Source organism: Zalophus californianus, chromosome 11 (assembly GCF_009762305.2).
Source record: "Zalophus californianus isolate mZalCal1 chromosome 11, mZalCal1.pri.v2, whole genome shotgun sequence".
Taxonomy (NCBI): Eukaryota; Metazoa; Chordata; class Mammalia; order Carnivora; family Otariidae; genus Zalophus; species Zalophus californianus.
Window position 1 is genome coordinate 20,525,978 of NC_045605.1, and position 14,620 is coordinate 20,540,597.

Sequence of the window (14,620 nt, forward strand, 5' to 3'; positions counted from 1 at the left end):
GCTAGGAGCTTAAGGCTTAATTTCACTGCAAACATGATTTTTAAAGGAACGAGAATGAAAAATGATTCTCTTCTATTTAGATATTCTATGTAGGTTTTACAGAGCAATTATTCCCCCCAATATCACGATCAATATACTCTGCATGTTATTATTTTCTTCCCAAAGGTTTGGGTGGAACATAACTCTCTAGGGCAAAACCCGAATAATGGGATGCCAAAGCAATTTAGACCTTATTACCATTTAGAAATTAAAAGGTAGTGATCACTTGGCATCGGCCCCTTTTATTCTCCCGATCTTTAAATCTCTTACATTGCATCAGTCTTATAGTTTTATAGCTTCTTTCTTTTCTCCTTTTCCCTTCCAATATTTGAGAGATTAAAGAAAGAGCATTTATAGGAGATAATTAGCATTTAATCCTTTTTCTTCTGAATTGGCATTTTTCTCCATCATCAGGAATTCTGTAAAGCCGTGCCTATGCGCTTTTATCTTAAGCTAGGGAAGCACATTTATAGTGCCAATCCTACTTATACTTCCTTGGAGGTTGCCTCAGTAGCTCACTGGGGAGTCAGAACATTTACTTAGGAGTGAACACTCATCACATAACTTGCTACCGAAGCACAGCACCTGCACTGGAAACTAGACTCGGACTTCCAAACTACGAAAACCCAAGCTGGAGCATTTGTTGCAAAAAGAAACAAAAAAACAACTACCTATATACCCGTTTTAATGAGGTCACCCCAGTTTGGATTTGATGGCCAAGAGTTCTGTTTCCCAGCTACTGCGTGGATGGGATCCTTAGTGAATCTGAATTTTAAAGGAGTATGATCACTGCTAAAATTCGAATATCAGCTTTTTTCAACATAAACTGAGGCTTCTATTTTTTGTTTGTTTGTTTGTTTGTTGTTGTTCAGACTAAAGTCTGGCTGGGGACCTTTCCCAATTCATAAACAGAAAAGTATTTGGGATAAAGGAAGGAAAAGACCGTCACGTCTAGAGCAGCTGCGCCAAGAGTTAACGTTCTTGGCAGTTGTCTTAGACCTAGACGGTGCGGGATATTTTAAATTGCATAGGATTCCACCTGTCACTGATTAGGAATTCTGGGTCTTCAGGAATTCTCCTCGTAGCCAGATCCAAATGACTCACAGCAAAGCACCAGCTCACAGTTTAGGGCTAAAGCAGTGATGCCCAGGTTGCCCCAGGGAAGCTGGCCGTGTGCCTTGTGTTAAGCAGCACCAGAGGATGTGACAGGTACTAAGGACAGGTGCACATGTAAAGCTGTACAAACACACACACACACACACACACACACACACACACACGTGAAGTATCACACATACGGGCTTTCTTACCCAATTCCTGATCTGTTGGATAGCCATGGAGATCCTGACTGTGGTTTCCCCAGTCCTCCTGTGGATACTCCTCCATAGCGCTGCCATCTGACCCCAGCTCCTGGTACAAGCCACTACTGTTAATAAGTACAGGCTGGCAGGGCTGAGCATCCCATCCTCCCTGACCAAACACCTGTTCCAACTGTTCAAATGTGTAACTGCTCTTTCTTTTCCCAACACCATGTTCTTTCACCCGACTGTAACACCTGCGAAGGGTCTAAGACACAAAGTCTTTTGTTATTCCTTTAAAGCTGTATTCCTCTTCCAGGTACGGACCACAGATATTAATTACTATTAGACAGACACAGACAGACAAACACAGACACATTGTTACAGGAATGCTAGATTTCAAATTCATTATTATATTAGAAAAAAAAACAAAACTAATTTAGCATTTACGCAAACATGTTATAGTTCAAACAATTATTTTGCAATTGATCATCATCCATTAAACAACAAGAAACATTACAACATTATTGCATGTACCCCATACACATATTTTTATGCCCCCACCCCCCTTTTAAAAAGAATAAGGGGAAGAAAAAAAAAAAGAAAACAAGAAATACCAGCCAGCCAATAGGATGCACACCTGCCACAGAAGAGAAAGAACTGCTCTTGTGCCCAGAATTTGGAAAAAGTGAGGGAAGGGAGGACAGAAAGAAGAATTTCCCAAAGCAAAGAATATAACCTTCCTTACTCCTAAGAAGGAAAACAGGGTAAACACAATTGCCTAAACGAATCAGCTAGGAAAACATACTACTTACAAAAGTCCATAGTCCTTACTAACTGACCCTGTCTTTAGGGAAGTTGCTAAAATTTGAAGGAGGTCAAATCAATTATGCTACAGATCCCCAGTCTCAAACATCAACTATCAAGAAACGATACACTCATTCCTACACCGAAAGATTAGCCAGTACTCATCTATTCGACCAGCGCAAACTGCCAGCTAAACAAACCAACAAAGGAGGCCAATAATTTCCACTTCTTGGGCGGGGGGGCGGTGGGAAGTGAAGTGGACAGGGCATCATTTCACTTCTTTCTCTGCCTTGTGCCACACAGCAAATAAAAATCACTATGTGAGTCCACAGAGAAAACCTGCATGATTTTATTATCGTGCACAACCCTTCCATTTTGTTCATGGTCTTCTAACACATACATTAGCCCAGTTTCCTTAACTCTGTCTTACATGGTATTTTAAAGGATAAATCAAGGACTTGCTGCCAGCATCCACATTGAGTTTAGTGCTGTCCAGTGTCCATCCCATCTCTGCTCCCTTTTGTTCCTTCTAACCTCCCTTCTCCTTGACTGGACTTCACTCAGAATTTTCTTGAGACAAGACCCTTTTTCCCTGATGGCTCCCAAATACTTTCTAACTCAACTCTGCAAAACCGGTTCACCTCAGACTTAATTTATACGCATTAGCCAGACTGTAGGTTTCTCCTAAATGTGAGATTACTTTCCAGAAGCCAATATATCGCATATTCTCACCAAACTGAAACAACTCCTAATAATCTTTACAGAGCCTCCATGAAGGTTCCATATCTTTAAATCACGGTTGATAACGGACAAGAAGACACTGTCAAATACTTGGCAGATCTGTCCCTGGAGGCCAGAAATCCAGATGGGCGAAAGGAATAATAAAAGCATGACACATAGGATGATCCTCCTCAGACATAAACAGAGCAGTGATTAATCACCCCGTCCAAAAACCACCCAGCCTATCCCCCGCGTAAGCACCTGCCTTTCTCCCTTTCTAGAGATCTCTTCTGGTGCTTCCAATGATGCCTTAAAGAACTGAGGTTTCTGATTAATACACTCCTTAAAAAAGTGTTCCCTCTCTTTCTCTTTGTAAAAGGCAGTCACAACGACATAACACAAAACTTTCTAGAAAAAAATCAGGCATGAACTTGGGAAATGTGTCACAGGGCAACCCTTCCAATGATAGGAGACAAATGCCTGCAGCAGATCTCATTTGACTTTCTATTTACTCCCCTTTCCCAGTGTCCTCTGCCCTCCTTGCAGGGACTGGAATTTAAATTGCAAACATCTCCTGCCAATTTATTTTTATCTCACAATGTCTAGTTTCTGCCTCCAAGAACACCCCAACCACTCTTTTCAAGTCCTCCAAGGACCGTACATGGAGAGTCCCAGCCATGTCCCTTTTACCCTTCCAAGGCCATAAATGGAGATACGGCTGCTCACCACTTACTGGCTGCCTAGAGAAAAGCACGCAGCACACAAAAGAGCCCAGTCGGATCTGTCACTGAGGGGTCTTTCAGAAGTCAAGGAATAAAACTGATGCTCCTTTGAAGAAAGGTGCCACCCTTATCAGGATGTGATATGGGCATAAAGCAAAGCCACCAGTCTTTGACAATATACATGGTGGGAAACCACAGAAAAGATTTACTTTCTTTGAAACCACCAAATTGAGCTTAAAATTTTCCTTGGCTTATAATTGTGAATAAGGAAACCAGCAATATCTAATGATTTTAGATACAGAACAGTCAGAGGATACATTCTATATTTCATCAAAAAAGACTAAGAGATCTTGCCATCTCTTTCTCCGTAGTGTACTTTTGTAATACACTTTGATAGTGTAATGTGCTGATACGTGAAATATCTATCCGGGGCCTGCAGGAAAAATGTTTGGTAATTCCTAAATCCATACGATAATAGGAATTTGATATGTTGAAATAATGTTCAAAAGATTTCCAGATTGACTTTAGCTCTCTCAAGACGTAAGTACACATAAGAGATACCTTCTGGGTTCAGTAAAAGATCCACAGATCCAAGGACAGGCTGTTTGAATAGGGACACATCAACTAAGATAGAAAAAAAAAAAAAAAGTGAGAACTCAAACATGAACTTGACCACCACTATGGGAGACAATGGAATTCAGTGGAACTGCAGGGACTTTAGGAAGCGATAAAAGGAACATATGGAGACCTTCCAATCAGAAAAAGTTGCACTTCCCACACTCTAGATGATGAACCAAAGCAGGCAATTAAATGACTGTGTGTCTGTGTCAACAGTCCTAAATAAGCCAACTTAAAAACCTACTCTAAATCTGAGATTAAGAGAATGCTCCAGAATCTAGGAAAAATAAAATCTCACCTCCCATTTCAGACAGCCACGCCAAACCCAACAAGAATCTCAGTTTAGCTTTCTTGGAAGGCCATTTCCTACTCAACACAAATACCTCACTGCCCTTCCTTCTTTCTTGACCTCACTCGTCTTAGAAATGTATGGTAATTTAACCTCTAGCATTTTTTTTTTTAAATTAAGATCTCAGGGGTGGGGGAAGAATTTGCTTAAAATTATTAAAGACCAGTCTAGTCACAACTGAGAAGAATAACACTTTCCTTATCGCTAGAAATTTCCGTGGTAAATCAATACTACAGTCTCCTCCCTGGGGAAGAGGGGGGAGACAATACTGTATCTTGAATGCAGGCGGAGGGACAGAAGTCAGGAGCAGTCAAGACAATCTGGAAAGAAGAACTAAAGGATAGGTAACAACTTGATCAGTGGTCAGATCAGAGGAGTTGGGAGGTATCCGGTTTGGAAGAAATGCCAAGTGTTTCACGACTCCAACAGAAAAAGAACCAGAGAAAAAGACTCGAAGGATTGTCCCATTACCAAAGCAGGGAGGAAAGTTAAGATGGCTGACAACTGCTAATTTATAGACAGAGGGAAAGTTTCACTAAAGTTTAAGACTGGGGTGAAAGGAAATGAGAGAATAAAGATGACATTCATTGTGGATGAATGCAAGGGGGGGTCTATGGGAGAGGGGGGCAGGTAAACAAAGGAAGGAGTTTTAGATTGGCAGGATTGGGGGTTGAACGGCAGCAATGCAGAGAAAGACCCAGGGTTACAGTACACGTAACATCAAATACAGTGCACAGTGCAGCTGTCTTGCCAAAGTAAGTCAATCCAGTATTGGGCTGTGCAAGCAGAGGAATCACATGTAAGCTATGAAGGTGGCTCTTCCTTTCTACTCAGCACCGGTGAGGCCACAGCTGGAGCACAGCGTTCAGTTCTGGGCATCGAACCAGCTACAAGAGAGGGAAATTGCAGAGTTCAGAAAAGGGCAAATAAAATAATGAAAGGCTTGGAAAATAAGATCTACAAGTAGGGCCAGTGGTCTCATCAAAGCCCTTCCTGACATTACGTGAGCTACTTTGGGGGTAAAAAAATAAGGTGTCTTTCGCTCCCATGTCCTCCAGTCCCTCCTTTGACTTTCGGGAAGCAGGAGTTGAATTCCTTCCAGGAAGCAAACTCAATGAATCATATGGGCATATGCCCACCAGTTCTGCTACTGGCTCAATCATTTTCTCAAAATTTGCCCCATTTCATACCATCATAAAATAAGCACCATGACAAAACCACCGTTCTAACCGAACTGACTACAGGTGGGACAGGGTCTATGATAAGGAGGAACGGAAATAAGGCATAATAGCTACATAAATGTGTTGTTTGGGAAACACTGGCGTGATCAATCTAAGACGTCAGATGAAAAACAAAGTCAAACTGCAAGGCAGGACAGCTTAGTCATAAAAGCAGGAAACAATGTTGTACGAAAAAACAAGCAGTGAAACAGATTTTCAAACGTAGTTGTCAAACTGGCCGTAATTAGAAATGGATTACATAGTTGATCTTAACCCTCTGGCAACTCAATATGATAAATTTGAGATATTTTTTTTAAACCTAAATGATTCCATACAGAATATACTTATTTGCAGTCAGAGTCTTAAAAAATCACATGTTCTAGTCCACAAGCCATAGGGGAAATTATCCTGGGGGCAAATCTCCAATGACTAATTGTTTATGAAAGTGTTAAAAACAATACCTCAGCCTAAGCAGATGTGTATTTTGAAGCAAAAAAGGTCCTTGTGAAATACATCTATCTTCCTTTAAAGTTACTGCTGTAGGGCATCTGAGTGGCTCAGTGGGTTAAGCGTCTGGCCTTCGGCTCAGGTCATGATCTCAGGGTCCTGGGATTGAGCCCAGCATCAGGCTCCCTGCTCAGTGGGGAGTCTGCTTCTCCCTCTGCCCCTCCCCCCTGCTTGTGCACTGTCTCTCAAATAAATAAATAAAATCTTAAAAAAAGTTATTGCTTTATTGTAACTGTTAAAACAAGTTGCTCTTAGTTAATGAGGCGACAACAACAAAAAACCCACTGAGTTTCTTTCAGTATCTTTTAGAGATTCAAAATTTCTTTAATTAGTTTTAGTTTCTTACTGTGAGCACAAAAGGTGGAAAATAAAAAAACCCGAAACAGGGGGCATAAGCAAATAAACCCATTTCTGCACACAGTAAGAGGGATGTTATGAGTACAGCATATAACTAATGATTAGGAAGTCACTCAAGACAAAAACCATCTGGGGCCCGCAGAAGTTTTATAGGTTTTCCATCAAATCTGGCAAGTGGATTTGCCAATCACCTAAATCCCTAAAAACCAACCAACCCTAAACCCCAACAAATCAAAACCAAGACCAAAAATACAGCACTTGTTTCACACTCCCCCACTTCTTAGCGCTACAGAGGAGGTTTTGGCAAGTGAAAGATTTTTTTATTCTTAAATTTTCCTTTTCCTCTCCAGAACAGAGGCTCTTAAACTTTTTTGGGTCAAGGATCCCCTCCCCAGAAAAGTGCATATATGAAACCGTTCCATACAATTTCAAGGGGAACATGGATTCTCTGAAGAGCCCATACAAGACCCCTGGGTTAAAAAGCTGCTCTCTACCATGGTGTGGTTTCTTCCATAAAAGAACAGAACGGGTATCCGTCAGAAGCCCTAAAACAAGGTAGACTTAAATTGTGTATTAGGTTTTACAAGAAAGTCTAAAGACTGGGACAACCAGTTTAAGTACAATTTAACCAGTTTGCTCCGTATCCTGCTCATTTAGATAAAGCAGCATTAATATTTCCTCTAAGAGGTAAATCAGCCAAATTACCCTGCTTTTGGAAAGAAACAATTCCTAGCAGTAAAAACATACAAGGATAGCAATTTACTTACTCATCACAGAAATACAGCACTTTTTTTCCCCCACCTCCTAGGGAAGAGATCTTTTTCTGAAGTGACAATTAAGCAATATTAAATGATTCACAAATTATGCCGGTTATCTGTTCCAATTGAATCACATAATACGTGATTATTCATTATCTGATTCACTTACCAATACAGATGCTAGATAAATTACCTAAGGTGACAACTTACAAAAGGGACATTCACACATCTAGAAACAAGTATAAGAAAGGAAGTCTTGACTACTTTCCTTAGTAGTCACAATGGCTAAGCTTTAGCATCCTCCATTTTAATACTGCCTAAAGACCAAAGGGTCTCAAAGAGATAGGCAGTGTCTACACTAGTTAGTCCTTACCCAACGGGACTAAGGGACTAAGTCTGATCTATTATTCTGCTGAAATCGTTCATATCATGGTGAGCAGTGTCTTAATTACTAAGAAACTTTGTCCTCAACTCTTTTGAGCACTTGACACTATTCATCACCTGTCTATATCACTATCCTTGCCAGATAATCTCTTTTGTAAGACTTCCTATAATAAACTGATTGGCAGCGGGTGGGTGGAGCTGCCCAAGGCTCAAAAGCTCAAAGAGCAAACCAGGTTCCAGCTTCCAAAATATTATGGATGTTTTGAATGGAAAAGAACCTCAGAGATCATGTAGTCCACCTTCCTCACTTAACAAATGAGGAGACAAGGACCCAAGACAAAAAAGTATCCCTTTGAAAGGGATTTGGCAAGAAAAAAAAGAAAGAAAAGAAAAGGTACCAAATGCCACTCACATGTGAATGTTCCCTAAGAGAACTATTCCTTAGATCATGAACTCTGGGAGGTAGGAATTATGTCTGCCAAGTTCATGGTTTCCCTGAGCCTAGAATAGTGCCTATAACATAAGGGTTCAATATATATTTATTAAGTAAATGAATTAAGGCGATTTTAACATTGTAAATCACTCGCAAGAAGATTTTTTTTCTTAGCAGAGAAAATTAGGAAATTCACTGTATAACCACAGTGGTGTATTATATTTATAGAATCAATAAATCCAAGGTAAGTAAGGCTCCTACTTGAAAAAAGCAGGAGCAGAAAAGGGTCTGAAACATAGACACAGCTGTAATTAGCAAAGCAAATTCCCTTTGTAACCAAGGGAATAGGTGCAGAGGGCAAGGGCTATTTTAAAAAATATCTACCATTCTTGTTGTTATACTTTTCTTTGGGTGGGGGAGGGGTCACCCGCCAAATAGAGCTCTGTTGCTCTGTCCAAATTTGATTATTTCTTATGCCTTACAAATTAAATAAAATATTCAACGATATAAAGTAGAGTAGAAAAGGAAAAAAAGATTCAAGTGTTTCCTGGATTCTGATAGGGCCAAACAGGAGAATGACCACCAGAAACCAAGAGATCTTACCTCTCTGGAGCCCCAGTCTCTGTGGGGAACTGTCCAGGATTGCATTTTTTCAGCTTGCACCGCATTCCAAATCTGGCTACGAACGACTCACTTTTGTGTCTATAACTGGTCAGTACTGTCTTCGTGAGGGAGATTCTTGCGTGGAACAAATAATTCAGGAGATTTTGATCCTCAGGGAGCATCAGCTCCTCTAAGTTTTCTAGGTTCCTCCATGCTAGCAGGTGAGGGTCTTGTCCATTCAGATTATGGTGAAAAGCCCTCAAGGAGGACAATACCAATTGTCGAAAACAAATATTTTCCATTGCCCAAGGAACTATATTCATAGTACCATAAATTTTTAACCCTATGCTGTAGGTCAATCATATGGGTGCTCATACAATATCTCCTATTGGTGGCAACACAGTACAAGCATTACCTAGTAAGTGTAGTCATGCTTAAGGGCTTCTTTGGGTTATGAGAATCCTAGGCATGAAATCTTCAAGTGCTGCTCTATTTAGAACAAGACAGGTCAAAAAAATTAGGGCTTACTTAACTATTTCAGACATAAGCAGCAACAGATAGTTATAGTCATCAAAGACAGTCCTATACCACTCTGTCTAGAACTTCCTCCCCATCTAAATGGGGGGAAAGATCAGTTGTTTGGTAAAGAATTAACCTGGATTAGGTTATTTTCACCTGACCTCCTCCATCACTTCTGAAGTTGCTGTATTAGCATCTCTTTTTCTCAGTACTTCACACCCTGGGGCACCACCTCAAAGTGGTATTTAAATGATATTTAAAATATTAACTTTTATTAATATGTGAGAACTAAAAAAAACATATTCAAGAGAGTTATCTAAAATATTTCTAGAATGGCAGGGGAGAATCATTCATCCGTAAAGGCCTCTCACACAAACATCCTGCACTGCACACTAATTGGTCCATAATTAAGAACTACACACACATACACATACATGCACACACATTACAAAAACACCTCACACAGCTTTATCATTACAACGTTGTACTGCTTCCCAAACACAGGGTACTTTCTGCTAGTAACGAGACCAATGTTTAAAAGGAAAATGGTGCAGAGTAGTTCCCCCGTGCCCCCCCACACCAAAACAGTAAGCCACCTTATACCTTTCATGTGAACCATGAAAGTTTTGTAGTTATTTTCTTACTAAAAACTACCATCTATTATGCAAAGATAATCTATAATACAAATTCTTTCCCTTAGTAAATTTTACATATTTGGTTGTGACATTCAGTCAAAATCATCTAAAAAGTAAGGTTATTAGAAATCCTCCATCATGGTATCTGGGTACAAGCATTAGTCTTGACTGAATCTGGGACAAGATTCAGACAATTGTTTTAAAAAGGGTAAATACTGAATTAAAGTTGACCCTTGAGCAACATGGATTTGAACTACAAGGGTCCACTTACACGTTAATTTTTTTTTGATAAATATATTACTGTAAAGGTATTTTCTCTTTCTTATGATTGTGTTAATATTTTTCTCTAGCTTATTTTATTGTAAGAATACAGTAAGAATATTGTAAGAATACAATACATAATACATATAACATACAAAATATGTCAATCGACTGCTCATATTATCAGCAAGTCTTCTGGTCAACAGGTTATTAGTAGTTAAGTTTTTGGGGAGTCAAAAGTTATAACCAGACTTTTGACTGCACAGGGGGTTGGTGTCCCTAACCCCCATGTTGTTCAAGGGTCAACTGTACTTCAGAAAGTGGTGGGTTTTTTTTTTTTTTTTTGCATTTCCATGGTGTAAACTACAGATCATAAATGCATGAAAAGAACACATCTTCATATGCTGGCAAATACCTTTTCTATGAAAGACCTGAAAATAAGCATGTTTTAAGTTTATGCATTTGTCCTTGGGCAACCTGAACTTATTTAGGAAGTTGTTAGAAAGAAATTCAGGCAATCATAATCCTTTTTATAGCTCATTTGGTAGCATTTTTATATTTTACTCTTACCTTTATGAGGATTGCTAAAAGCAATAGCCATATGAAAAATGCAGTATACAAAAATCAAACATTTTCCATATGTGGCTAAATGTCCCATGCAATGAAGGTAAAAACCGTAACTACCATTTTTCTCAGTGCCTACTGTACGCCGAGATTTGGGCTAAGCAGTTTATACTTATTATTCCTAATGTTTACTTTAATGCTAAAAGAGAGGGTCCCAAGAAACAATCTTGAGAAGTCAGTGCAGCAGGCTTACTGAGGAGAGCTCTTGAGAACACCCGTGAGAGACTGACCAGAACAGGGTTCGGCAGACAAAGAAGTTGCAACAGAGGCCTCAGCTAACCCAAAGTGAGGTGGGGGAACTGGGATGAACCTTCAGAGTTGTCCTAACTGGGGCAAGGAGGCTGTACCTTGTAGTCCAGCCACTGGATTCAGGCTGCCCCTGGGGAGGGAGCCTAACCTTGGGAGAGACAGCTCCCTTGGGCAAACAGAACTTCCTTCCAGGAAATCACCTGGAAGCCTCGGCCAATCATTGCTCCAGGCAGCCCTGGGACGGGTGGACTGACTAGCTGACTGGTGTCTCACTCCTGGAGGAGGGGTCTGGGTAGTGTAGCACATGTATATGAAAGCTATGCGATACATCCCTACTTAACTGAATAGAGAACTAAGGGAAAGGTAAGAGCTTATCCAACATCACTATCAGAGCCTCTTTAATGTAAATTTAGGTTTCAAAACTAGGACCTGGCATTCCTCTCTTCAGTGGACATTGAAAAGTATAGAAAATCAGTGTATTTACCTTTTTGCCACAGTTGCCAGTAAGTTTATATAGAGCTCATTTTAATATTTAGTGGAAGTAACCATTTTTACCTGGGTTACTCCCTGCACTCTCTGATTTCTTATTTTTGAATTCTATTTTTAGCTTTCTTCATATGCGTCTACACTTTCTTTGGCACATTTACGTTATATATTACAAGCTGCCCAGCTCATCCTCATCATCTCTAAGAGTACCTAAACCATTTACACATTAGGTGAACGATGGCAGGCTTAGGTAATGGACACTCCATGGCCTCCTTTTGGTAAACCACATCCTTACCTGCTTTTACTGCCAAAAAGTAATTCTACTTTGTAAATTCCTTCTGCAGTTCAAACTTACTTCCTTTAAGAGGAGTTGGTAGTTCAATAAATACCATCATTTATATAAAGATTTGAGTGACTGCGTCTTTGACAACAAAAGCCTTATTTATGTTTCAATACCTGTTGTAAACTCTTCCTTGGGACTTCCAAATCAAATGTTTTTCACTGTGCTTATAATCTTAGGACACCATGAATTTACCTGCAAGAATTAAAACTTGTGTCTTCCCTCTATGTTAAGTAACATGTATGAGCATAATAACATCCACCTGTGTGTTGCTAGGTGTCTTTGCTATTGCATTTGATTGTTTATGATCGCGTTGTTGCCAAACACTTCAACTGTCAACATTTTTTAAATGTGGGCTGATGATTCATAAAGGGGTTAATATTAAACAAGTGGCCAAGAGCATGGAGACAGACTGCTCAGTCTAACTTCACCACCAGCTAGCTTTGTGACATTAGATGAAGTAATCTCACTGTGCCTCAATTTCTCCATCTGTTAGGTGGGGCTAATAACAGTACCTCCATCATAGATGTGTTGTGAGTGTTCAATGAAAAAATACAAACACAGCACTTAAAGCAGTGTCTGCCTAATAGCTTGTACTCAATAAATGTTAGCCATTATAACAAAAATGACAATCACACCACGTGGAGACCACTTGTAAATAAAGGTTAGTTCAGGTAGGAAAAGATAGCCCCAGAGTTATATCAAAAAGCGCATGGTAAGAATAACAAACTGTCGCAGTCAGTATCAGAATCTTGTCTGGAAAGCAAGTAAGTTTCAGCTAAACCGCATCATCCAATGTTAAAGGAATGCCACCTTGATTTTGATTTTTAGTTTTATTGGTATGTAGAAGTATTTTAAAGTTATTTTTGTTTGATAACATGTGAGATCTGTGTTATACCTAGATTTAGGTTTGTTACATATTAAGTAACATTGTTGCATAAACATGCTGTAGATTATTCAAGTTTTCAGAAACACCTGGCTATACTAGCATAGTTTAACTTTTTGTTAGTCTTTCCTCTTTATATATAAAAGCCAATCATTTAACTATTTTCAAAGGTCTGTAGTTTTGGCAAGAATATGGTGACTAACACTGACATATAAAGAAAAGGGGAGAAAAGGAATCCTAACTACAGGAATAGGCCTTACTCATGGGCAACCTGCTCACGAGAAGCAGGCAGACAGAACAGCATGAATCAAATAATAAGTATGAATGACCCATATATTTTCTTGGAGTTCAATGGAACAAAAAGCATGTGGATCTCTCATTCTTTTTTGGTGCATGAAAATTTACTGGAATTAAAATCACGGAGCACCTGGGTGGCTTAGTCGGTTAAGCATCCGACCCCTGGATTTGGCGCAGGTCCTGATCTCATGGCTTGTGAGATCGCGCCCTGCTTCAGGCTTCAGGCTCTGGGCTCAGTAGGAGTCTGCTTGGATATTCTCGCCCTCTGCCCCTTCCCCCGCTCTCTCTCTCAAATAAATTTTTTTTTTTAAATCAGATTCACCACTTTTTGAAAAATAACATTTCATAGATATGTAATTATGCTACCATGAAGTATTTCCACTGATTTTTCTTAATTTTGTAATGTGGTTTATATTACTTAAGGCAAAATATTATTTTATACTATTCAAAAACAAGCACAACTCTGATCCCTCAAAGTCCAACTATTAACCATGTCTCCTAATTTGCAAAAGAGAGAAGGGACATTACCTGGTTATGCAGGAGACTGAACAGGGGTGCTCATTACCTAATGACTGAATGAATATGAACAATGTTGTACTTCGCTGCTTCATGGGGCAAACCTCAGGGACAACTGGACATATCACAATAAAAAGGTCTAATATAAAATCATGTAACTCGTTCTTAATAAAGAAAAGGCAAACTGAACCTTTATGACTAACATACAATGAAAGATAAGAGCTCAAACATCCAAGGTGCCTGGCTGGCTCAGTCGGCAGAGCATGCGACTCCAGATCTCAGTGAGTTCAAGCCCCATGTTGGGCATGGAGCCTACTTAAAAAAAAGAAAAAAAGGAGCTCAAACATTATAAGGTCAATAAGGCTGATATCTAGTTATATCATATTTGAGTGGTCTTCTTTCTATTGTGCTAATTGTTTTGAATTGCATTATTTTTAAATATCACATTGGTTTCTACCAGAATGTAAGCTCTTTGAAGGCAGGGCTTTCCTTCGATTTTGTTTGCTGATATATTTCCAGCACCTAAATCGATGCCTGGCATGCAGAAGCAGCTCAGTAGATTTTTTGCTAAATGAATGAATGAATGAATGAATGAATAAAAATTCCTTAAGATTTTATATGGCAATTGAGAAATCAAATAGGGGCGCCTGGGTGGCTCAGTCGTTAAGCGGCTGCCTTCGGCTCAGGTCATGATCCCAGGGTCCTGGGATCGAGCCCCGTATCCGGCCCCCTGCTGTGTGGGAAGCCTGCTTCTCCCTCTCCCACTCCCCCTGCTTGTGTTCCCTCTCTCGCTGTGTCTCTCTCTGTCAAATAAATAAATAAAAATCTTTATTTAAAAAAAGAGAGAGAAATCAAATATAAGGTTGAGGTTCTTTTTGACCTATCACATCTTCTTTCTAAATCATAAACCAGCTCCTTCCATTTAGAGAAAGTATCTGTAAATTTAAAATAATAATAATAAAAGCAGTTTTTGATAGATATGAACTTTATTC

At 39.5% G+C, this 14,620-nt stretch overlaps 2 protein-coding genes across 10 annotated transcripts in view; one reads left to right on the forward strand and one right to left on the reverse strand.

Moving 5' to 3' along the window:
• LOC113914047 (endothelial cell-selective adhesion molecule-like) overlaps positions 1–14,620 on the forward strand; it is a 29,669-nt gene that overhangs the window by 9,775 nt on the left and 5,274 nt on the right. The gene's annotated exons all lie outside the window — the stretch shown is intronic.
• The window catches only part of MSANTD2 (Myb/SANT DNA binding domain containing 2), a 32,653-nt gene that overhangs the window by 5,815 nt on the left and 12,218 nt on the right, over positions 1–14,620 (reverse strand). The window contains exons 1-2 of one of the 4 annotated variants that reach the window (XM_027578784.2): positions 4,148–5,329; positions 1,350–1,605 (exon numbers count right to left, since the gene is read on the reverse strand). In XM_027578784.2, coding sequence (XP_027434585.1) covers positions 1,350–1,425 — 76 coding nt within the window. In that variant the 5' untranslated portion in view covers positions 1,426–1,605; positions 4,148–5,329. Of the gene's footprint in view, positions 1–1,349; positions 5,441–14,620 lie in introns of those variants that run through there. The other 3 variants (XM_027578783.2, XM_027578782.2, XM_027578785.2) reach the window with 3 other exon arrangements.